Below are 25,341 nucleotides of genomic sequence, written 5' to 3'. Positions count from 1 at the left end.
ACGTGTACACGTGCACCTGATAGAACTATCCGGTTGTTCAGTCTGACCTCACTAGCCGTGTCTGGGTCTAAACTCCGCTGCAGGTCCATATATCAAACGATCACTATGGCATTACTGAGAGTTGAAAAACTGTCTAAAGTCTTTCATCTTTAATAAAATGATCAGCGTTCTGCTCTACCAGGTGTAACAATTGAGTTTAACATCCAGGCATCCATGAAAACGGAATTTATGACATTTAACAGAGTTAGAAGTTAGCAGGGCGTTAGCTCGCTAGCTTCTATCTAAATACAATATAGCATGTCCTGACTGCAGGGTTTTGGAAACAAATTCAAACGTACAGCTCTGCTATCACTTCCAGCATAAATGAAGACAGAAAACTAAACAGCAGTGACGTTTGTAGGGTTACTGAAGTTTGGCTAGCTGGTATATAATGATGTGCTACGTGACCGCTAGCGACACAGCTATGTTAGCATAATATAAACAAGCTAACTTTTTTCCACTCCATAAACGTTAATGTGAGTGTTCTCGGTGATCAGGAACAAATGTAATCGCATGGCAGGATGCTGAGATAATCCATCCACAATACGAGGTTAGTCATTCATATACTGCTGCATGGGCTGGGCTGTAGTTACATACTAAGGTTTTAAAAACTGAGCTAAAATAAATGATTAGCGGTAATAAAAGCCGAGGGAGGTCAACAGTGATCACTGACTGTTTTAGGAGCTTTTTGAGATCAAATAGAAGAAAATACATGACATTAAACATGTTAACAATACAAAAGCCATATTAAACGCAGACTACTTTAGACCCGGAAGTAGGATTCGTGCGTCACCACTGAACAGCTAAATTCGTAGGAATGTTTTAGCTTATTATTTGGATAACCACCGTCATTACAATAAATTACATTTGTAGTCATTTAAAACTCACAGGCCTACAATCAGCTGGCCTATATAAAAAACAAAAACAAAATTTGAACACAGTGCTGAGCTGCATCTCAAATTAATCTTCCAGCTCTCAGCTGACATGTACCAGAGCCCGATTGATGGATCAGTTGATCAGGATCATTGGCCTGATATAGGTCTATCATAGTGACGTGGCTCTTAATCAGTAGGGTTATATATTTCCCGATATGATATATTTTTTTAAAGAACATAATGTGGATTGTTTTTATTTGTTAGCTGTATGGGCAGCATTTTTGTGTATGTGATCCCTTTTCTTAAATTACATTTGCTATATACACATATTTTGGTCTCTTAGTATTTTTAGAACCTGACTAATACTGAAAACTTTAGGGTGATACTGATAAAAAGGAGTTAAAAATTTAGATACTGATACATTGGTCGATACTCTTTTTACAGATAGTATACAGATTACAGAACTTAGAATGTATACAGAAATTCATGTTTTTTGCAATGATCGTTCAAAATTGGTTTACATTTGTAAATAAATACAGCAATATATCTGCAAGATTTGACCAAATTCACCACTCTTTTATACTATGCTAAACAATCAAAGATTAGCTCATGTCTAGTTGAATGATGTTTTAAAAATGTGTTTTCCTGTAGTGTTAATCACAGTGATGTTATGAAGTAATGTATGAACCTGACGTGTGATAATATTTATCTCTACAGAGGAAACATCCATCGAAGATTGAGCAGTACAATATCACTGTGGCATCAACATCTCGTCAGCGAAAGACCACAGCCACACCAAACAAGCTCTCAGCAAATACACAAGCCAAGTTACCAGACCTGATGTTGAGAGCTGCAAACAAACATGTTCCACAAGCAACTGTTGACATGCTTGTCATCAATTTCACATGTGAGGGTCTACAGCCATTTGCAGTGCTAGAACAGCCATCTTTCAAAGAATTGGTTACCACATTACAACCTCAAGCCAAAGTCATCTCCAGACCCACTGTCCGTGCCAGAATCTGTGAAGCTGCTGATCACATGAAGATGACTTTGGTTGCAGCATTGGATAAAGTCAAATTGGTTGCTACCACTACTGATTGTTGGTCAGCTCATCAGAAAAGTTACCTTGGAGTCACATGCCATTGGAGGAAGAGTCCCTGGAAAGAAGATCTGCAGCACCAGCATGCAAAAGATTGAGAGGGTCTCACACATTTGACATGCTTGCTGGTGCGCTTGATGATATCCATTGCCAATACAAGATTAGAGGCAAAGTTGTAAGAACCACAACTGATAGTGGATCCAACTTTGTCAAGGCCTTCCACATGTTTGGGGCACAAAATGATGCAGATGAAGCTGAAGATGAAGCAGACCCAGAAACTATTGACCTGACTGACCATATTGACTACCATGAGGCAAGTGCAATTCTTGATGAAGACTCTGGTTTGGAGTATCAACTCCCGCCTCATCAGCGATGTGCATGTCACCTGCTAAACCTTGTGGCAACATCTGATGCTGCCCTAGCAGAGAGCATGAATGAAACCTACAAGAGGCTCTCCCGTGCAACCTTTGCAAAATGCCAGGCCATTTGGAACAAAACTCATTTGGCTAATGAAGTGGTAGAGGACAAGTGTGAACTACAGATCATTCGTCCCAATGCAACAAAGTGGAATTCAGCCAACCTTGCCATTGAAAGGATAATACGCATCATTGATGAGAAGGGGGAAAATGCCATCAGGAGCATTTGTGAGGAGTTCAAGGTGAAAGTGTGAGTAAAATTGGACACCTACCAATATGGTTGCAAATTTTGTGAATTTTCCTTAATGGATGGTTAAAAACGTGAGCAGACTCTTAATATTAAATCAGAAGATCCCTATTATAGTCATGGTGGGTTTTGTTGTTGTGTCTTACAGGTTGAGTCCTGCAGAAGTTGCATTCCTTAGGGAGTACTGTACCACCATGAAGCCACTGGTGAAAGCTTCAAACATTCTTCAGTCTGAGTCCACTTCCTTTATGGGATGGCTCCTGCCAGTAATCCAACAACTACTGTCCAAACTTAGCAGGCTGGAGACATCAAGCAAGACATGCGTGCCACTCATCAGAGCCCTGCAAAATGGCCTTCAAAAGCGTTTTGGAGCGATGATGGAGGATCCAGAGTTGGCTGCAGCTGCAGTCCTCTTATCCAAGTTCAAGACTTCCTGGACTGACAGAGCAGATGTAACAGAGGCTGGTAAGGATTCATGTGATCCCATTTTTGTGTATTTTTACATTTGAACAGATGCTTAAGTGAGTATTTCACCTAATACATTGTAAGTTATTGATGGTCTGTCCTGAATACTAAACAACAGAGCATGAGAGTGAGGATCAGCAAAGAGAGTCATCTGATGAAGATGAATTCTTCTCCAGACCAATCTCCAGAAGGCTCCAAAGTGCAGTTGAGCTTGATGGTTACCTTGCTTGTGCCACAGACACCATGGAGCTGCTGCACTCCTTCTCAGGTATCAAAAACCTCTCTCTTAAACTGAACACAGCTCTGCCTGCTTTTCTCTTGTTTGTTTATCACACATTTCGAGCCAGAAAGAGGAAACCAGCGGTGGTCGCTCTAAACAACAGCAGCAGGTTAAAGCTTGATCAGCTGCTGCTAGAATTAATTTAATATTGCTTTCTAGTATCAGCTGATGTTGGCTGGAGCCACAGCTGTAACAGCTGCTGGTCATTGATATCGGTTTGGATATGTGGTGAGAGGGAAACGTGAAGATGAAACCAGCAGATGTCCTTACTGAATCATCAGAGCTGAACAGGTGATGGAGAAACAGGTTTACCTTTTAGGTGACATGGATGAGTTGAAGGGAAGTTATGAACTGTTTCTAAGAGACAAATAACATCAGGATCCTTTTCTACTGACAGCTGGTAACTGTGCAGGGACGGGTCTAGCAAAGTTTTGCAAGGGGACAGGTAACCATATACATGCACTGTTCATACAGGGAGTGCAGAATTATTAGGCAAGTTGTATTTTTGAGGAATAATTTTATTATTGAACAACAACCATGTTCTCAATGAACCCAAAAAACTCATTAATATCAAAGCTGAATGTTTTTGGAAGTAGTTTTTAGTTTGTTCTTAGTTTTAGCTATTTTAGGGGGATATCTGTGTGTGCAGGTGACTATTACTGTGCATAATTATTAGGCAACTTAACAAAAAACAAATATATACCCATTTCAATTATTTATTTTTACCAGTGAAACCAATATAACATTTCCACATTCACAAATATACATTTCTGACATTCAAAAACAAAAACAAATCAGCGACCAATATAGCCACCTTTCTTTGCAAGGACACTCAAAAGCCTGCCATCCATGGATTCTGTCAGTGTTTTGATCTGTTTACCATCAACATTGCGTGCAGCAGCAACCACAGCCTCCCAGACACTGTTCAGAGAGGTGCACTGTTTTCCCTCCTTGTAAATCTCACATTTGATGATGGACCACAAGTTCTCAATGGGGTTCAGATCAGGTGAACAAGGTGGCCATGTCATTAGTTTTTCTTCTTTTATACCCTTTCTTGCCAGCCACGCTGCGGAGTACTTGGACGCGTGTGATGGAGCATTGTCCTGCATGAAAATCATGTTTTTCTTGAAGGATGCAGACTTCTTCCTGTACCACTGCTTGAAGAAGGTGTCTTCCAGAAACTGGCAGTAGGACTGGGAGTTGAGCTTGACTCCATCCTCAACCCGAAAAGGCCCCACAAGCTCATCTTTGATGATACCAGCCCAAACCAGTACTCCACCTCCACCTTGCAGCTGAGTCGGACTGGAGCTCTCTGCCCTTTACCAATCCAGCCACGGGCCCATCCATCTGGCCCATCAAGACTCACTCTCATTTCATCAGTCCATAAAACCTTAGAAAAACCAGTCTTGAGATATTTCTTGGCCCAGTCTTGACGTTTCAGCTTGTGTGTCTTGTTCAGTGGTGGTCGTCTTTCAGCCTTTCTTACCTTGGCCATGTCTCTGAGTATTGCACACCTTGTGCTTTTGGGCACTCCAGTGATGTTGCAGCTCTGAAATATGGCCAAACTGGTGGCAAGTGGCATCTTGGCAGCTGCACGCTTGACTTTTCTCAGTTCATGGGCAGTTATTTTGCGCCTTGGTTTTTCCACACGCTTCTTGCGACCCTGTTGACTATTTTGAATGAAACGCTTGATTGTTCGATGATCACGCTTCAGAAGCTTTGCAATTTTGAGACTGCTGCATCCCTCTGCAAGATATCTCACTATTTTTGACTTTTCTGAGCCTGTCAAGTCCTTCTTTTGACCCATTTTGCCAAAGGAAGGGACGTTGCCTAATAATTATGCACACCTGATATAGGGTGTTGATGCCATTAGACCACACCCCTTCTCATTACAGAGATTCACATCACCTAATATGCTTAATTGGTAGTAGGCTTTCGAGCCTATACAGCTTGGAGTAAGACAACATGCATGAAGAGGATGATGTGGACAAAATACTCATTTGCCTAATAATTCTGCACTCCCTGTAAGATTGGGGAAACCTGCAGTCAGCTGAGACTGAAGAAGTCAATTGGATGAGTGACGAAACGTTTTTCCCACGAAACGTAAAGTCCAGATGAACAGAATCAACTTTTGGAGATACTATATAGCTCATGCTAACATCACATCTTCACATTTTTCTTTTTAGAGGTAACAATAACTTTGCATTCTCGCTACTCACCATGCTCTAAAACAGGTATATGTTAGTAATGACAACATTTAACAAATGTTTTTAAAATTCTAGCCGTGCTAATTAGCCTTAGGATTGGTTGAGGTCTGTGAAAGCCTTTGGAACAAAATCAGTCTTGTAAAGCTCACTATTTTCCAGCTGAGCCTATAGCACATTTGTTAAAGTCAGTCCGGATTGTACAGCTTCTAATCAGAAACAATTAAAGTTTGTTTCTTTTTTTCTGCTCATCAATCTTTTTCTGTAAACAGGATACCTGGAAAGTCTTAAATAACTCATGTTAAAATGTTGCAGTGCTGTAGAGTGGGGTCATGTTAACAATCCATTCAACTTGTGGTCTTCGAGGTCAACTTTAAGATTTATTGGTTGAAAATTGACAAAAAGCTTTAGAACTTAGAAACTATCATTCCTACAACTGTGCTGTGTATATGTCACAACATATAGCAGGAACCTATAAACGTAACTGACCTTTGACCTCTCCTTCAAGAAGGTACATGTAATGTCCACAGTGATTAGACATACTTAATAAAACAGTGTGGGGCCCAGAGTATTGTTGTGCATCAGTGTGGAACATGTCAGTAACACTGAGGGTTACACACACTTTGCCAGGTACACCTGTTCACCTGCTCGTTAAACACAAATGTCTAGTGAACCAATCAGACGTCAGCAAATTAAAGTATTTTAGCATACAGACATGTTCATGATGACCTGCTGAAGGTCAAAGCAAGTATCAGAATGGGGGAAAGAGATTGCGTGGTTGTTGGTGCCAGATGGGCTGGTCTGAGTATTTCAGAAACTGCTCATCCAATGAGCTCACAAAATTACCTCCACAGTTTACAGACTGTAGTGGCAATCCAACCAGCAAAAGGCCACCTGAGGGAATTTGAGGTATTTCCAACTCATCCTGGTGATGAGGTCAAACACAACCAGTACTTTTAACACTTTATCAATTATTTACCAATTTAAAAAACAACTTGTGGTAACTTATTTTTTAATTTTGCTGCAGACAAGTTGAATGAATGCTTACTGGATCTAGAACACCATTTAGATCATAACAGCTCCTGATCAGGATGAATTTCATTTTCAAATCAAATTTCATGTCCCAGTTTCACAATTTTGTAACATAATATTTCAAAGCTTGCTTATGGGCTTGTTTTGGAGCAGACCAACAGTCAGGCTCGTCTTCACCCTTACTGTCAGACTCTGAATTGATGGTTCTGCTATATCTCACCTGGCTGAGTGGGGACACATGTACTAAAGGTTAGAGTTCCCACTGCAGGAGCTTGGGTTTGAGTCTGCCCTCGACCGTTTCCTGTGTGCCATACCGCCTCACTCTCTCCCCACCTTCCTGCCTCATGTTCTGAAATCTCTTCCTCTCCATCATCTTTGAGTTTCTTTGAGTGGAGCTTCTTTTGCAGCTGTGACAAAATATAGAACGGTTTCTGCAACCAGGGGAGTAAAATGTGCTGCAGTGTGAGGGCGCACAGGTGTAGGTGTGGAATTTTACATATAAATATTATAGTTTACTTCATGCACAAGAAATGTAAACATTTAATCTAACCCACTTTTCATCAACTACATAACCTTTATTGGAGAGTACATTCATAAATTGTGTGTATCACACAAACAAACACACATCCACTAAACTCTCTCGTTCTATATCTCTCCCTCTCTCTGGTGAATGATGGAAGTTTGGTGGACTGTGTGGTTTGTCTGGCTGAAAGTTGTGTTTTTTTATGTGTGGCGTGTTGTGAGGCTGATGATGAGTTAGTGTAATTGTGTATGGTGTTGTTAGTGTAGTTTATGTGGCGTTAGTGGTTTTTCCTGGATGCAGAGCAGGTCAGTATGCCGTGGACTTTTACACCACCATGTTAGGGATGGAGTAAAGTAACAAAGCTTGCGTGGAGAAGCTGCTGCAGGGGCTTCCTCAGCTGAGCTCTGAGGACAGAGCTGTCCTGGATGCTAACTTTTCTTTGGAGGAGATTAGTGCTGCTGCTGGTCAGCTGGCTCCTGCACAGGGTGGGCTGCCTGCAGACTTCTGTAAAAGACTGTTACTGGCATCGAGTCATCGTGTGGGGCTCTCTCTTCTCCCTAAAAAACAGAGATTTGTCTCTGCTTAGAAATGGAGACGTGGCTCTGTTATGCACAGATTACTAACTTCCTTCAAAGGTACTGGCCACCAGGCCGAAACACTTTGTGAAATGAATCACTCACAGAGATCAGTCGTACTGTGTACCACACAGCTCTAATGTGAACAAGAGTTTTCTCATGAGAGACTTGGTAGTTATTTGTAAATTTCACAGTTTGATGTTGGAATAATTTCTTTAGATTAAGAGAAAGTGTTTGATAGGACTGACAATCTTTTTTGTTTTTCCATTATGAGAAGTTTTGCTTTTTGGAGGTGGATTTTTGTCACTTTTGGGGCTGTTGTATCAGGCGGCTTTCTGTTTTGTAAAAGTGGATGATGGGCTGAGCTGCCCAGTGTAAGTTTGGAGAGGATCTAACTGGAATGTCCTGTTTCTGGAATATATATTGATATTGGTATATTTGTTAGAAATGTAATCTTTGTTGAATGTTTTAAGAGATAAATAAGCAAAGTTATCTGGATTTATGTTGCCAGGTTTATGTCGGAGGCCTCTGCTGGTGTTGTCATTGTTTTTCTGTTTTCATTACAGATCAGAGTGATGTGGACTTTCTCAAAAGATGTTTAGATTTGTATGAGAACCTTCAGCAAAGGTGAGCTGGTGAAAAAATATGGTGTAACAGGTTTGTTGGTGGTCATATAGACTTTTTTTTTTTTTTAGGAAAAGAAGAGTCTCGGAGGTTGCCATGGAGACGGTCTGTGTCAGACTGTCTAAACCAAAAATGGATGCTGTACATACACTGATAAATGTCATTTCTGGAGTGGCCAGATTGAAATCCAGAGAAAACTATGCTAGAGGTGAAAGGTCAAACATTGGTCATCATGTTGAGATTTTTTTAATACCACAGACTGACAAAGAAAAGTGAAATTTGTGAATTTTAAAGGTGCAAGATGTGCTGTGTTCAGTCGCAGGGCCTTGCCTTTTATTTCATTTGTCTTTGGTTTTTATTTGTGCTCTTGTAATTATTTTGTGATAAAACTTTTTCTATTTTGAGATCAAGATTCAAGTGGAAATCTTTGTGTGTCTGTCTCTCTCCCTTGGTTTCTGTAGAGGTACAGTGTGGGGGCGCCTGGATAAATGTTAAACAGAAGCTAATGTAGTGTTCCTCCACTGTCCATTAAGGATATGAGGAAAAGAAATGGTCAAGAACAAAGTGTATGGTGTATTTATAAAAGAAAATGGCTTTTAAATTGTATACCAAAACCACCACCAGAAAGTCAACTACAACTTGTTACATAATCATCATGACTGTTGTATCAGTTTAACAGTTTATGGGTTGACTTCTTTCAGTTCATTCACTGTTTACATCATGAAGGAAAAAGAAGGCAACAGGCTGAGAAATGAAGCTGTTGTGTGTCTTTGTGGCCACACGGGGGCAGTGCTGCATAAATAGTAGAATCTCTTCCTGGACACTTTTTCTAGACCTCTTTTTAAATGACTAATAAAGACAACAACAAAATGAATTACATCAGGATCTGATATGGTTTTGTTTTTTTGTTGAGCTTTATATATTTCAGAATGCCTAGAGTTTGTTTGTTTCCCATGTTTTGTGATACAGAACATCTCCTCTCAGACGGCTGTTGTCTCATAATGGGTCATTACCTGGTCTGATGGGGTGTTTGTTCCATTTATAAATCAAGTGATTGATTTGTGAAATGAGAGATGGCCTCTGACCTGCTGACTGGTGTCTGATCTTCTCTGCTCCCCTCAAATTTGACAACTACTCAGCTAATGTGATGGTGGACAGGAAGTCACTAAACCTGGGACTCTGGAAACACATTTCTAGGGATAAAAAGTTAATGTAGATCGTTTCAGGAGATAAATATGAAATGATCGATTTGGTGATTATACTAATATAGTAAGAACATAATGCATGAAAAAAAGATTTTTTATCTATACACTTAAGCAACGACCAGAGTCTTAGAATTGCGCTTTCACCAGGTTTTACTTGACTGAACAACAGAACTTCTCTGTCTCCTTTATAAGGGGTCACATCCTGAGTTACACAATGAGTCTTTCAAATGTGTGCGATAACCCACTGCATGTGTAGTCGTGCTGAGACCGCGTGGTCTTACTTTTATTACCCCTTGATTCAGCTGTGACCTGCTTATCAAGTCTTTTTACAAGTACATCATAATTATCTGCTCTGTGCAGACATAAGTTGAGCAATGGTTTAACAAACTTTCCCATCAAAAACATGAAGGTTTAGCTTTAAGCTTATTTGTCCAAACAACAAAGGATAAACTGCCAGCACCTGGACTGAAACAGAACATAGTAGTGTTGGATGTAAGTAAAGGAAATACAAGCATAACTGTGACTATGGAACAAATCTCCTTCAATGTTAAACCTTAATGTTAACCTGATTGTGTTTATTAGAAAAATCAGCCATTACAGTGTCTGTGATTGCTTCACATAGTTAACTCTGGTTGTCTGTGGGTTTGTGTCAAACTTGGAGTGAACAAAAGCATAAAAACTGTGGAAGATGCAGACTGTGAAAGTCTAGTTTATTTCATGAATACAATTATTTTTTACAGTCGCTAGAACAAAGTAGCGTACATTCATGATAAAGTAAATACCACAACACAACATGGACAGTAAGAAGTAAACTGAATTGTCTTAGAACTTATTATATTCTTTAAGCTTAAAAGCAACACCCAGGATTAGACTGTTTGTGTTTTAAGCCTTTTATTCAAAGCTAGTATGTGTCAACACTTCTTTCTGCCAGCAGCATTATTGAAGTGACACTTTAACGACACTTTACCTGCTGATGCTTCACATCACAATCTTTATGACGAAAAAGCTCAGATGTCTGTGCTGTCACTTGTTATGAAAATGGACAGAACCTGGGCTCAGGCTTCCTCTTCTTCTTTCCTTCCTCTTTAATAATAACCATAGATCAGTAAAACAGCCATATTTTTAAACAAATGATTGTGATGAAGAGAATTTCTTTTCCAGTGTCATGAACTCAAAATCTTTTAAGTTTAAATCTTTTTTGTTTACCAACAACTGGGCAAATCCAAACTTGATGTACCAGGTCAACTCAGCTCCTGCCTTGACCTCCCCTCTGCTGAGCGTACACACACACACACACACACACACACACACACACACACACACACACACACACACAACATAAAGCAACATTAAATAACGGATCTTTCATCTGAAAAAATTACAGTTTGTATAAATTTACACTGAAGACCAAAATACACACACATACATAAAACCCATAAATCACTAAAACCTATTAAAACACATGGAAAATTACCTCATTTGTTGTGCTATTCAAAGATGTGTATGTGTGTGTATTCAGGCCAAGTCATAAAGAAAACAATAGAGGTCAATATACTTTATGTTCTACAGTCGCTGCAGATTAATGAAATATAGTGGAAACCTGAAGATCCTAGGTATAGTAGTTTGTGGGAAATAAATACAGTGACGTGACCATTTAGCTCTTGTGGCATGAAACTGCTTAGTGCATTATTATTTGCATTTCTACAATATGATATTTGTTTAATAATTGATTAATTTAGTGCATAAAATAGTTGATAAATAAAATGTCAAATATCTAATCTAAGGGAGTGTCTTTGACACATGCTGACTGCATTCTTCTTATAACCAGAACAGGAAGTGAGATCAGAGGAGAACAAGAGTGAGCAGTTTGGTGAAAGGAACAGGAAGGATGAAGAAGAGGTGAACATCCACACAGTTTAAAAGGAGACATCATGGCACAATAAGAGCACAAGCTCTAAGATGAAGACTGGTAATGATTAAAAACTGCACTAAATAGTATCATTCTGTGACTTCACACTTTAGGTAGTGCATAACATTTACCACTTTATATTAATTTTACTATATGTTTAAATAAATAAAAACAAATAACTTTAAAAGGTGCTGTTATTGAGTGAAAACTCAAAAGACTTCAGGGCTGGGGAGGAAAAGGGAGAAAGATGGAGGAACACAGCACACATAAGAAACAGGTAAGAGTGGACATGAAGTCAAAGTCAGCGACATGTCCGATAATAAAGACCTTCCACTTGGCTACATACAGTGGGGCAAAAAAGTATTTAGTCAGCCACCGATTGTGCAAGTTCCCCCACCTAAAATGATGACAGAGGTCAGTAATTTGCACCAGAGGTACACTTCAACTGTGAGAGACAGAATGTGAAAAAAAAATCCATGAATCCACATGGTAGGATTTGTAAAGAATTTATTCGTAAATCAGGGTGGAAAATAAGTATTTGGTCACCTCAAACATGGAAAATCTCTGGCTCTCACAGACCTGTAACGTCTTCTGTAAGACGCGTTTCTGTCCCCCAGTGAAACTGGTTCACCCGAAAGATAAAACGCCAAAACACAGACTTAACAATGTGGTGTATGCTGTACAGTGCAGCGAGGAATGCCCAGACCTCTACATTGGAGAGACCAAACAGCCACTTCACAAGTGCATGGCACAACACAGAAGAGCCACCTCCACAGGACAAGACTCAGCAGTCCATCTGCATCTTAAGGATAAAGGACACTCTTTCGAGGATGCCAATGTTCACATTTTGGACAGAGAGGACAGATGGTTTGAAAGAGGAGTGAAAGAAGCCATCTATGTCCACTGTGAGCGACAATCTTTGAACAGAGGCGGGGGTTTACGACACCAACTCTCTGCCATCTATAATCCAGTTTCGAGTTCCCTCCCCAGACGCCTTAACGCCCACTCACATCCTGGGCCATCTGATCTCAGGAATTCGCATGATAAGGTGGGGCCAGGTTTCACAATGAACTCACCCGAAACTCTGGCTGATTGGGACCCACACCCAGTTTCACACCTTGGCTCAGGCGATTAGAGGATCATCAGGGGGTCCTTTTGTCCCTCTGTGGGGGGGATACTCCCACTAGGTTTATATCTGGGACTCTCCACCATTTGACCTTAGAACTGAAGAAGCTTCTCGGATGAGAGGTGAAACGTCTTCAAGTAACTTACAGTTTTCTACAGACGCTAGGACACATTTCTCAATACTTAGGTCACATTTGCAAAACTCCTCACACAGTGAGCACAACAGAAGTCTATGTGGGCTAAACTGAGGACCAGTTATCATTGTTTTGGCACAAAATGCATTCAATGACTACATCTCTCAAATTTCATGAATTATCTTCTCACTCAGACACAACAACTGCCAAAAACCTTTGTACGTGCAGGACATTTTGCATGTGCTTACATACTGTTTTCAAAACTGTTAAACTTATGGCCAAAACAATAACACAATGCAAAACTTGAAAAGACAGCAAAATCCAACAGCAATATTTTATTGACACATATTTTAAATCTAAAAATGCAGTTTAACCAGCCACAGCTTGTTCTCATTGTAGATGAACATCTACACAGGTGTTACTCCTCCAATTTTTCAACTCCTTCAATTCTGGCATGCCAGAAGATTCTTTCCTAGGTGTATTGCCCTAGATGACATAAGATGTGATGTGGATGAGAACCTGTGGCCAAATGGAGAAGACCGAGTAGATTAGCATTACTATTGTATGAGTATCAGTGGATGGTGTGTATACAAATTCTTGTATTTTGGGATTACTTAGTGCAGAAAAATAAAAATACATAAACAAATATTAATGAATTCTGCATGATGTCTGATTCATTCCAGTAACATATATTGAAATTATAAACAGAGATGTTTCCTTGTTATACACAGGAAAACACTGTGTAATGCTACATGTTGTTAGTGTTTTTTAGGTCATTGTTTTGTGGGTGACAAAGTGTGTTTGTCGGCTGTCAACCTTTGCTAGTGTTCTGGAAGAATGAGTTTATTTGAGACCTGAATGAAGTGTTTTGGTAGTTGTAGTGCATTTTGAATGTGAAATGAACTGCTTTGCCACGCTGAGGGTCAGTTAGGAGAATTGTGTGAAGAGTTTTGCAAAAGTGACCTAAGTATTGAGACATGTGTCCTAGCGTCTGTAAAAAACTGTAAAGAAGTCCAGACGCTTTTCTTTGCAAGCTCCTTTGACTACAATGACCTGGATGACTGAGAACCTTCACAGACATGAAGGTGTTTTGGCAAAAAAAGCTGGTCAAACATTAAACTGCAAAACTGAAAGTGCTGTTTGAGTCTGAACATTTTCAACTCACCACCAGAAAAAGATGCTGTTCTCCACAATATGTAAATAAGGATAGAGTATAGGCGATATCAGCAGCTGGATCAAAATGAGAATTTTATATCCCCCATAGTTGAGTATAGGCATTCAATCCAAAAGGTCACATGTTGTGGAGAAATAATGTGAATCTTTTGTGCAATCAAATGTTTTATTTTTATTTTAATAGCACAACAAATAATACATTTGTTAATAAATCTTATTCAGACACAAGTTTGCTTGTTGCTTGCTTCCTCACAAACGACCATTTCTGCTCCTTACATTCATCACCCTGAAAACAGCACAGTGAACAAATCATACTGAAACACTGTGTTTATTTCAGTTACAAAAGTTATTTTTATTTTAGGTTTCATGAAACACATATATATTGTTGGCAGTACTTTAGATGAAGGCAGCATGCTGCTCTCAGACTTACACTTAAACTCAAAGGGTCTATAATCTCTAAACTGATATATTTTACAAAGAAATCCTGTCTGGGCAGCGTCTGGATTTGGACTGAAGAGCTCGTTGGCATTTCTAAAACAATAGCAAACCTGCACACCATACATTGTTTGGTTTTTTGTTTTGTTTAAAGTTGTAGATATACATTAGAGACATGGCAGATTTGCATATATTCTTCAGGGTCTGCAGTCCTTTTCTCTTCTTCTGTGCTCCTGTGAGAATCTAAAACAAAGGTCACATAAATCATGGGGTTAAATTGATGCCTGTGGGACAAAATTACTCCAACAATATTCAGGACAAATTTATTTTTCCTCTGCAAAAAAATGAAATTGAGTACAAAGCATGTGAAACTTTTCTGTCTTGTGTTGTGTTCATTTATGTCTTTTCTTTTCTCTTTAATGTTTCTGTCCATTATATGTGCAAGAACAAACTTCTGAATCACCTCTTAGTGATAAGTGTCTACAGTTTCCTTTCTCGTTTGGCTCTGGACGAAGGCAGTCGCACTTTTCTCCTCTCCCTCTTCCTTCTCTTTCCTGCTTGGCTTCTCAATGTCCTTGTCTAGTCTCGTCTACTTTTCTACTTTTGCCCTGGATGACTCTCACGGTCTGTTACAACCTAAAAGAGGAATTATGGATTTGAACAACTGGTCCCTGAATGCAATTGACACGCTCTTCTCAACGAGAAGCCTGGGCTTGAGTAAGTCCGAGTGTCCTAGAGGGACGTTCCCCTCTGGATACACAATGGACGGGTGGAGGAACTGGAGGGTCGTGTGCCTGGCGGGACTGTCAATCGAGGACATTGTAGACATCTACCTTTTCGGAACCATGATAACAGGGTTCTTGCTGTTCGGAGTTGGCTTGGCCCTGGCTTATCAAAGATAGCAGAATTGGCTTTCCAAAACCCCACAAGGCTGCCCGCTGTGATGGAAATGATGGGACGGGTCGTGACTTCTCAAAATGGGCTCATTGAACGCAGCACGGATACGATCTTGGAGAAGCTCACGGCAGTCTCTGCTCTCTGAGCACAAGATTGATAACATCTCAGAGAAGCTCTCCAACGGGAGACTGAGAGACCAGTTAGACCAACTGTGAAATTGACATGCAGTTGTTCGCACTAAAGGAAAACCACCATCATTTCATGCAGCTACCATATCGGTGTCAGCTGTGGTCTCAAGGCTGGAGCTGATACGTATGTATGTTCGGGGGGTCCAATTTCACTGCAGATGTAAACATTGCATGTGACAAATAAAAGGCTTGATTGAATAGCTTCAGACTTATGTTCAAAGAAAAGAAAAGAAGCCCTCAAACCTCTACTCTACTTTATGTGTTCATTTAATGAGCGAGTTAACTTTGTTTCTCTCTTCTCTCAAACGTCTAATCTCTCTTCCTCCTCTTCCTCTGTGTTTTATTCAGTCGTACCGTTTACAGCAGCGAGCAGGGCTTCTTCTTGACCTTGGCGGGCTGAGGGCAGAGGACGGCACGAATGGCCTCATCAAACACAGTCTTCAGACCACGCTGGGTCAAGGCTGAGCACTCCAGGTATTTGACTGCATCTATACATGCGAAGACACATATATGTTAATAAAAGAAGAGAAAGAACTACAAAGACAAAGTAAGAGAAGAAAGGTTTGCTGGTAGTGGAGAAGAATAAGTTCAACTTTCAAAGAACACTATAGTCAACTACAGCTACTATACTTTTACTGTGATGCCAGGAAATGAGGGGAATAACAAAAATTTGCAGAGGCAGTCAGGCTACAAAGTTCTCTAGCATCTTCATCTGCTAGTTTCATATCTTCACTGGTGAGGAGAGCTTCAAATCTTAAAGTGCTTTTCAAGCAAATAAAGTAAGAGTGACTGACCTATCTCCTTAGCCAGAGCTAGGCCCTGTGGATAGGTGATAGGCGCCAGCTTCTTGTCCTTCAGTTTCTCAATGGTATCCTTTTCATCCCTCAGATCCAGCTTAGTGCCAACCAGGATGATGGGCGTGGAGGGGCAGTGGTGACGGACCTCAGGGTACCACTGGCAGAATACAGAGTAAAGGAAAACTAAATAAGAGGCAAGAAAGGGGAACACGCAAAATCAAGGAACGTGTTAGAGGCAAAAAACAGAATCAAAGGTGGAGGGAGATGAAGCTCTGATGCCAGGTGTTACAGAAAGGTGGATGAAGGCATGAAAAACAAAAGATATGCTGTAGCTATTAAAGATTAGAGAAATACATCATCCAACTTTCACCCACAGCATCAATCATTCATCCACATCAATTATTAGACCTGTTTAGGCCTTTTCTCCATTTTGTAATCCAAGTACCTATTTTTTTTCTCTATAATAAATTACTGCTTTTGTTCTGTTTGTTCTTTTTTACATTTTGTTCCTCGGCAGCTGAGAGACAGGCCTCATAAAAAACAGCCAAAACTCACCTTAGCTCTGACGTTCTCATAGGATGCCGGGCTAACCAGGGAGAAGCAGATTAGGAAAACATCCTGGATGGAGAGACAAGGAGACAAAGAATTAGAATAGCTGCTGCAGTTTTAATTAGCTGACATGTTATATAAGTTCTGTCTGTGTAACTTTATGTCCATTAGTTACTGTGTGTGCCTGTGTGTGTATGTGTGATTCTGTACCGTCTGTGGCTAGGACAGTGGGCGGAGCCTGTCATAATCTTCCTGTCCAGCTGTATCCCAGAGGCCCAGGTTGACCGGCTTGCTGTCCACCATCACATTAGCTGAATATTTGTCGAATCTGTGGGGAGAGTAGAGAAGGTCAGCGATCAGCCAACAAGTCATAGGCAACCTTTCATTTCATTGGTTATTCATTCATTCAACAATCTTTCAATTCACTGATTGTTTAACCAGTGAAACTCCTGTAATGGAGAAAAAAAACAGGACCATACTTGAAATACCACTGTTCACAAAAACATTAACCAACAACATTACTTTGGTTAGTTTGACACAAAAGCCATCCTAACCATGTCTAGTAAGAGAGAATAATACATAATAAGGCAGGGCTGCCCCCGTGTGGTCTCATAGTAGAATAACAGTTTAATTTCTCATTTTTAAAAACTTGAGAAATTTCATCCAAAATGTATTCAGGCTCAAATGAAACTGATAACACAAATGTTTGCAGACACAGATGTTTTTTTTACAGAAAGAAAGAGACTAGTGTACCAGATTAATCCTGTTTTATGGCCTGTCCGAGGTCTACCCCGCCCTTTGCCTAATGACAGCTGGGATGGGCTTCAGTCTCCTTAATGACCCAGTAGTTAAAAAGATGGATGGATTTCCTGAAATAGAAAAGTCACTGAAATAACGTAAACTGTCAAACATAGAACAACTATGACAAACAGTCAACACTATCTGAGATCCTGCTGGTGGTTAGGGAGGATATACGTGATTCTGTTTGTTGTTTAAACATATTTATAGAGTTAAGAGTTCAGATTGCTGGAAGAACAACATTCACGCAGTCTGATTGCTGTTTTTCTCCCAAAATGTAGAAACACCTGCTAACCATGGCACACTCTGCTTTTCCATTAGGTCTGTGCAAATACTACTTAAGTACACTCATCCTCCTGTGCCATTAGTGATATTAACAGAGTGTAGTCCATTTACGTTGGGCTTCAGCATCTACGCACATGTTGGCAGATTTTCTGAGTAATGTAAGTTTAGGAGGACGTCACTGTGGAGAGGAGTGAGGTTCTTTTTTTTAAACAAAAATAACCGAGACAGAGTTTTAGTGTGGAAGGAGCCATTATGTTCCCAAAGTTCATTTATGTTTCCCACAGATGCAGCAACATGATTCACAATGAGTCAACATGAGCAATGTTAATCATGACTGCAAAAAGATTAGCAACTGTGAAAGTGGAAGATGAAAAGTTATAACCTTGTTTACATATAAACAAGTTACAGTAACAGTGTACACACACACTCATGCAGATACCGATCAGGGATAACATTATGACCACAGGCCACAGGTCCCCCTTTTGATACCAAAACAGCCCTGAAGCATGGACTCCACTGGAGCCCTGAAGGTGTGCTGTATCTGCAACAAGATTCTAGCAACAGATCCTTTAAGTTCTGGAAGTTGCGAGGTGGGGCCTCGGAGCTTCTCAACCTTAAACATGTTGTTGTACTCTTTAAACCAGTCCTGAAACATGTTTGCGTTGCTGAAAGAGGGCACAGCTATAGAGGCCATGTATTTCTGTTGCTCCGTGGTTCAGTTCTGATGCTCATGTGCCCATTTTTGGTGCTTTCATGAATGGACAGAGGTCAGCACGGGCACCCTGACTGGTCTGCAGCTATGCAGCCTCATGCGCTGCACATGACCCTGTTGCTGGTTCACCACTGCTCCTTCCTTGGACCACTTTTGATAGATACTACTGCAAGCCGGGAACCCCCCACAAGAGCTGCAGTTTGGAGATGATCCAGCCATCACAATATTAATATTATTAATATTGCAGACTCACTCAAATCCCTGTGCTCGCCCATTTTTCTGCTTCTAACTCATAAACTTTGACTACAAAATGTTCAGTTGCTCCGTAATATATCCCACCCACTAACAGGTGCCCCGATAAAGAAATAATCAGTGTTATTCACTTCACCTATCAGTGATCATAATATTAAGCCTCATTGGTGTATACTGTTAAAATTAGATACTCATGTAAAACATGGCCCAAATTTGTAAACCTTGTGGCCAATGCATGTGCAAGTAATCGCTGTGCACAGTGAGGTTTAGGACAGTGTTTACTGCTTGTTTATCTGTGTAATATGTGGGGACATCGTTAATATGGTCATCTCATGCTCACAGCTCTGGCTGTGAACACAGCCACCGCCTGCTCTTTCAACCTGTTTATAATGAACAGAAGAAAGCTGGCTTAAAGTGAGGGTGGCTGTTATAACCCTAGCAGGCTCCCACAGGTTCAGCTGCCGCCCATTTCTCCTGAGGAGCCAGTGTATAGCTGGATACAAGCTTGTGAAGAGCTCCTCGGTGTACGCCAGTGTCAGTACTGTGGTGACCTTAGGTGTTTGTTTCCCAGCCTGCAGAGGCTTGTGTAGTGATGTGCTTTGACGTATTTGACGATGAGTTTAGCGCTGTGTTTGAGCTAGTAGTGAGCAGCCAGTGCCCTATGTGAGAGTGAAGTTTTTCTTTGATTAACCATTTCTTGTCTTTTCAGCAGATTCTAGTCTGTTGACATCCTTTGTTGGAGTGATATAACAGTATAGTTGACTCGTTATCTGTCCCCTGAGCTTATCATTGTTAATCCCCTCATCCCCTAGCCCTTTCCTGAGGGTGTAAGAGTGGCCTTAAAGGAAATGGCTTTTTTTAGACAGTGGATGAACAGTTAAATGTCAATCATAAAATGTCAATAAAGTACATCAACATTAGTTGACTGAAGCCACAATACTCTTAAAACAGTTTGCAGCTGAAATCGGTTTACTTGTGGACTCTAGTTTGATTTAAGGTGACCACGACACTAATGCTGCGGTGTTTTAATCAACAATAAAAGGCTCCTACTTCACTATTGCTCATCTGAGTCAGACTATGTAATATTTTTAGAAAAGAGTATTGAATAGACTACACTTTTTCAAAAATGTCTCCAACTTCCTCCTCTAGGCAAGGCAAGGCAAGGCAAGTTTATTTGTATAGCACAATTCAACAACAAGGTGATTCAAAGTGCTTTACAGAGACATTAGAAACAAAAACAAATAAAAAGCATGATTTAAAATTGAATAAAACAAGCAAATAAACTAACTAACTAATTAACAAACAAACAAACAAACAACAGTATATAAAATCAAAACAGATAAAATCAGAACAGTAGATAAAATCAGTAGTTAAATGTAAGTTTTGAAATTTAAGCTTAAAGTGTGGATTTGGTGCTTTATTCAAATGCAGCTGAGAACAGGTGAGTCTTCAACCTGGATTTAAATAAACTGAGTGTTTCAGCTGATCTGAGGCTTTCTGGGAGTTTGTTCCAGATATAAGGAGCATAAAAGCTGAATGCAGCTTCTCCGTGTCTGGTTCTGACTCTGGAAACTGATAAAAGACCGGATCCAGATGACCTGAGGGATCTGGATGGTTCATACTGGGTCAGGAGGTCTATCTTAAAAACTCAAATTATTTCAGTGTTACTCTAAAAGTCATACCTTGATGACGATCAGCAGGTAGCACAAACAGATGACCAGCAGGGGGCAGAAGAATCCAACAGTGCACGTGTAGACAATAAACGATGTCTTCCACACTTCTGCTGGTTCAGGCCACACGATGCTGCAGTTCCCATCATCCTTCAGCACATCCGCGAACACCACTACCGGCAGCACCACCACAAAGGACCCCGCCCAAACGGTGCCACTGATAGCCTTAGCCACGTGGGGGCGCCGCCACCAAGAAGAGCGGATGGGATGCACCACAGCCAGGTATCGGTCCACTGACATCACAGTTAGACAAAAGATGCTGGTAAACTGGTTGATGGCATCCACTGTCATAACCACTCGGCACATCAGAGAGCCGAAAGGCCACGAGAGCAAAGCGTTCTGTACTGCCAAGAAGGGTAGGCCCAGCATGAAAAGCTCATCTGCAATGGCTAGATTGAGGATGTAGATGTTTGTGACTGACTCGTGTTTTGTGTAGTTGACAACAACATGGATGACCAGAGTGTTTCCCACCAAGCCAACGACACAAACGATGCCATAAATGAGTGGGATGAAGATTCCAGCCAAGCCAGGGAGGGATCCTGGTTTACTTTTGGTGCAATTTTGACAGGAGCTGTTAAGGAGAAACGAAGTGTCATCTTGGTTGAAGCTGTGAAGCGGTTCGGAGGGAGTAGAAAGGAGCAGGAAATGAGAGTAGGAGGGGGCAGAGGTGTTGCTCCAGGTAGCTGTAGGGACTTCCTGAGGCAGCAAAGCAAACTGGACGAGCTCCATCGAGGCGTTAACAACTATCAGGCAACAGTTGTTGGTAAGCTCACATCAGTAGAAGATCAGCAGCCCTACAGAAAGCAAAGTTAATTAATTTAGCACACTTCATGTGGACATGAAATATAAAGCAATTAATGCATTAAAGGTGTATTCTAACATTTTGGAGATGTCCAGTTAATCAACTCTTCCAACAAATCAGCCGTGTTGGTTGTTCGTCCACTGAAATGTGTCTGTAAAGCTATAAAGTTTCTTCTGGGACCTTTTCTGAGTTCTGTTTTCAGTTTCTGTTCGAGCAGATCTGTTGTTGGAGAAAATGCTTCATCCTTTGTAGCATCCTTTACATCAGGGGTCCCCAATCCCAGTCCACGAGGGCCGGTGTCCCTGCAGGTTTTAGATGTGTCCTTGATCCATCACAGCTGATTTAAATGGATAAATTACCTTCTTAACATGTCCTGAAGTTCTCCAGAGGCCTGGTAATGAACTAATCATGTGATTCAGGTGTGTTGACCCAGGGTGAGATCTAAAACCTGCAGGGACACCGGCCCCCGTGGACTGGGATTGGGGAACCCTGCTTTACATGGTGGAATAGACACAGCACACAGTTTGCATGCAATTATACACACTGCAGCAAACTTGTTGCTTAACTTTAAAATATAAATATAGTACATAATAATAAGTATAGAATTTATGTAAAACCCTTAGGAGTAAGAAAGGTGCTCGGTGTTATTTAGCACCTGGATTATCATTAATGTAACGTTAATCCAGGTCCATGAAACTTCAACTAAACTGCATTATAATTGTGTTTTAGAGTTTTGGAGGAAACATCTAGGCTGACTGTGTAAAGGTAACAGATTTCCCATCACGTCTTAGATTGTTCTTTGCTAGTATGGACTTTGAATTTTTATTGGATAGACAGCAACTTGGGAAGTCTTGTTACCTTGAGGTTGCCTGGAGACAGCCGGCACTCAAGTGCTGTATTGTTCTTGGTTTCAAGTGGGCAGGAGACTTTTGCTGCATGTTTAGTGTTTATGTCTTCTCTGTAAAACTCACAAGTGACATTTTTTTGCATCTAGACAACAATACTATATAACTAGCTAATGTGAGCTTTAGGGGTATTTAAATGTTTTAACAGGCTTCTGTCAAAAATAGACGTGCAAGCACTATTACATTTTTCATCTGACTATTGGCAAGAGAATGAGTGAGCCAGTTTAATAAAATATAAAACTGTGTCTCTAAAAGATATGTAGCAAAGAAAGATAAAACATAGAAAACAATGGCATACACAGCAGTAAGAGAGAATGAACAGGCAACAACATGTATTGACAAAGACACACTTTTCTATGTACACATAACGTTGACTGCTGCTGATGTTGGACAACACCTAAAAGTTTCAAAAGTTTGGCCATATCTGCCCAGTGGCTTGATGAATACTAAGCTATTAATAAACATAACAACCTTCCTTCCGTCACAACAAAGCAAGCGAGCACCAGAACACAGACATAAGGTATTTAGTTTTATTAGTACGAGACTTGTTTATGAAGCCATCCCAGCTTCTTAATCACCACTGTTCCACACACAGGCACACCCTCATCCCTCACAGCGATGGTTAATAATTGGTGGAACAAAATGCACTGACCTATGGGGGAAAAATAGCAGAGGCATATCTTCTGCGACCTCAACTGAGTAAAGTACATTAATGCAGATGTGAAGATGAGCGGAAGAGCGGGGAAGGTAAGGTGAATTATATACACCACTAAAGAATCCCCCAGAGACAGTTACTTTAGATTAAAATAAGTACAAATATTGGCAGCACACAGGAAATGTACACACTTTGAAGCATGACTGAATTCTCTTTCAGTGTTTGGAGATTTTTTTTGCTTTGCTTTAATTACATTTCATTCATTACAACCTAAAGGGCACCAGTACCACCAGTGGAGAATAAGACCACAGTGTTCACTGGTCAAACACGTGATCAAATCATGGTGAATGTCAATCCTTATGTACAGTTTTTAGACCAAACCTAAGAGCCATCCATAGGTCATGACCTCAGTTACTAAATGTGAATGCCAGAGGATGGTATATGCCGTGGATCTCAACTGCTTAATGCTGCTACTGCTTTTATGAAGCAACAGGGTAAAGACAAGAAGTCGATAAATATAGAAATATTAACTTGTACCTAATATCGAATTACACTTATACTTGGGGTTATTTAGGCTTTTAAAACCTCATGTTTAAATCAGAAATTATTCAAATGAAAGAAGGCTAAGATGGATTTTTTTATAATGTGTGCACATTGTGTAAGGAGTCTTTAGTGAAGAGATCCTATTGTGACATCATCATATAAGGGAGTAGTGATATATTGAGCTGTACTGGAAAAATCCTCTGGAGGGAGTCTAGACGGTGGTGATGGCAGCGCAGGGGTGAAGGATGATGCTGGAGATCTGGATGGATGTGATGTGAAGCATGACAAATGGTGAGATTAATGGATGGACCTGAGGACAGAGGTCCTGATTAAAAGTGAGGATGAATGGGGTGGAAGAGTTTTCCATCAATCTGACAAGGAAATGACCACAGAGAGCAGCAGAGGCTTAGACATTTTTTAAATGACCACAGTGCAAAAAATTGGATAAGAGACAAACTATGATAAACACAGAGAGGAACATCATCAGTCAGTCGCCTTTATAAACTAGGTGCTGTGTGAGAGGGAACATGAATGGGTGGTATAAACGTGAGACAGTCTTCTTGACTAACCTTTGACAGGCTTCGTATCACAAACAGTGCTGTGATTGTGAATATGGAGTTGTACAACGTTCAGGTGTCACACTGTACAAAGACACGGAGCTAAAATGGTTCAACAGATTAAATCGAGGCACCAATTATTTCTCTGGCCTCAGTCATTGATTTTTTTTTCCAGTCAGCGAACTTGAGTGACTTATAAAGTCTCAATAAGTCCTTTTCAATAAAGCGTATCAGGAGTACACAAAAGAAAAGAATGTTGTAATGCAGTAAAAGTGGTTCAGCAAAATATTAGAAATCAGCTGAGGCACAAGAGCCAGTGTTCACTCTTAAATCCTGTCTCCATAAATAAAAAATATAAAAAAAATTATCGTTCTGGTTTTTATGGTTCCAAAATTTATTAAAAAAACAGTTTTGGATAGATAATGAACAAATAGTAGGAAACCAAAACCTTTCTGTGGTTACACATTGTGACTATTTGGAGTGCATTCTCTTTGTAATCCAACCTTGTGGCTAGTATGTGCATCATTTATTAAGCTTAAAAAAATCCACAATTACCTTTAAGTTCTGTCCTTGTCTCTCTATGCTCCCTTTTCCTCCTTCTCTTTCCTCTCATTCAGCAGCCAGTCACAGCACAAGGCTGCCCCTTCCTGAGCCTGGTTCTGCCACATGTTGCCTCTTATTAAAATGAGTTCTTCCTCCCCTCTGTTGCCATGTGGTTGCTCACAGTGAATTGCTGGGTTTTTCTCTATGATATTGTAGGATCTTTGTCTTGTGATAGAAAGCGCCTTGAGGCAACTGTGGCTGTGAATTGGCACTATAATAATAAAATGGAATTGAACATATAAAAACTATAGTAATGCAATTCACATCCATGGTTAGTGAAGACAAATGATTTTCTAACATATCACAGGCTTCACATCACTGTCATAACGAGAATATCTGTTAATTAATATATAAAAGGGGAAATAAGAAGTTTAATGGTTCCATAACACAAACTGGAGTGGTTGCAGGTATCTTTTGTTTTGTTTTTTACTCACACCATACATTAGATAGTCACTGAATGTCCCACTGAGATGTGAACAGTCAGCAAGGCTAACCTAATCACACACACACTCCCCTACACTCTCCTCATTTTGCCTTTGCTATTGCCTCCCACCCTAATCTCTGATAAACACAATAAGAGCAGACTGACAATTTTTCTTCCTGAAGTGCATCACTTCTCTTGTCTGCCATTGCACGAGCAGCTCTGTGAAAACCCTCCCAGGAGGTGTTGCTATGGTAACATAAGGTCAAGACAAGGCTTAAAGGTCC

The 25,341-nt window shown here is 40.4% G+C and overlaps 2 protein-coding genes and 1 pseudogene across 3 annotated transcripts; 1 reads left to right on the top strand and 2 right to left on the bottom strand.

Annotated features, from left to right (window-relative positions):
* Nucleotides 1-46: 46 nt before the first annotated feature.
* Nucleotides 47-11,668, top strand: LOC146707219 (uncharacterized). Of its 2 annotated transcripts, XM_085458510.1 has the most exons (6): nucleotides 47-589; nucleotides 1,632-2,679; nucleotides 2,825-3,141; nucleotides 3,260-3,409; nucleotides 8,322-8,382; nucleotides 8,451-8,783. In XM_085458510.1, exons 2-6 carry the CDS (start codon nucleotides 2,051-2,053, stop codon nucleotides 8,653-8,655), a joined length of 1,362 nt encoding a protein of 453 aa, XP_085314636.1. In that variant the 5' UTR covers nucleotides 47-589; nucleotides 1,632-2,050; the 3' UTR covers nucleotides 8,656-8,783. The 2 variants fall into 2 exon arrangements, with proteins under 2 accessions (XP_085314636.1, XP_085314637.1); XM_085458511.1 differs by lacking the exons at nucleotides 8,322-8,382; nucleotides 8,451-8,783 and adding an exon at nucleotides 11,413-11,668.
* Nucleotides 11,669-14,085: 2,417 nt separating this feature from the next.
* On the bottom strand, nucleotides 14,086-17,112 carry LOC146707218 (ras-related C3 botulinum toxin substrate 2-like; annotated as a pseudogene).
* Nucleotides 14,086-21,298, bottom strand: LOC146707217 (somatostatin receptor type 3-like). Its single transcript, XM_085458532.1, has 7 exons — nucleotides 20,521-21,298; nucleotides 17,545-17,660; nucleotides 17,002-17,119; nucleotides 16,798-16,860; nucleotides 16,240-16,399; nucleotides 15,800-15,933; nucleotides 14,086-14,603 (listed from the first exon to the last, which is right to left on the bottom strand). Exons 1-2 carry the CDS (start codon nucleotides 21,295-21,297, stop codon nucleotides 17,640-17,642), a joined length of 798 nt encoding a protein of 265 aa, XP_085314658.1. The 5' UTR covers nucleotide 21,298; the 3' UTR covers nucleotides 14,086-14,603; nucleotides 15,800-15,933; nucleotides 16,240-16,399; nucleotides 16,798-16,860; nucleotides 17,002-17,119; nucleotides 17,545-17,639.
* Between the last annotated feature and the right edge of the window lie 4,043 nt (nucleotides 21,299-25,341).

Source organism: Copadichromis virginalis, linkage group LG6 (genome assembly GCF_057382275.1).
Source record: "Copadichromis virginalis isolate Kocher_CV1m ecotype Utaka linkage group LG6, C_Virginalis_male_GT1.1, whole genome shotgun sequence".
In the NCBI taxonomy this organism is placed as follows: Eukaryota; Metazoa; Chordata; class Actinopteri; order Cichliformes; family Cichlidae; genus Copadichromis; species Copadichromis virginalis.
The sequence above is the reverse complement of the archived record's forward strand: the minus strand, read 5'-3'. Positions and strand labels throughout refer to the sequence as shown.

What these genes read in the sequence shown, in the direction of transcription:
- LOC146707219 (XM_085458510.1), top strand. Translation starts at nt 2,051, where the DNA reads ATGCCATTGGAGGAAGAGTCCCTGGAAAGAAGATCTGCAGCACCAGCA. An exon ending in GCTGCTGCACTCCTTCTCAG is followed by an intron (nt 3,410 to 8,321) that starts GTATCAAAAACC and finishes TTTTCATTACAG; the next exon opens with ATCAGAGTGATGTGGACTTT. An exon ending in TATGAGAACCTTCAGCAAAG is followed by an intron (nt 8,383 to 8,450) that starts GTGAGCTGGTGA and finishes TTTTTTTTTTAG; the next exon opens with GAAAAGAAGAGTCTCGGAGG.
- LOC146707217 (XM_085458532.1), bottom strand. Translation starts at nt 21,297, where the DNA reads ATGGAGCTCGTCCAGTTTGCTTTGCTGCCTCAGGAAGTCCCTACAGCT. An exon ending in ACCTGCTGATCGTCATCAAG is followed by an intron (nt 17,661 to 20,520) that starts GTATGACTTTTA and finishes TTTCTATTTCAG; the next exon opens with GAAATCCATCCATCTTTTTA.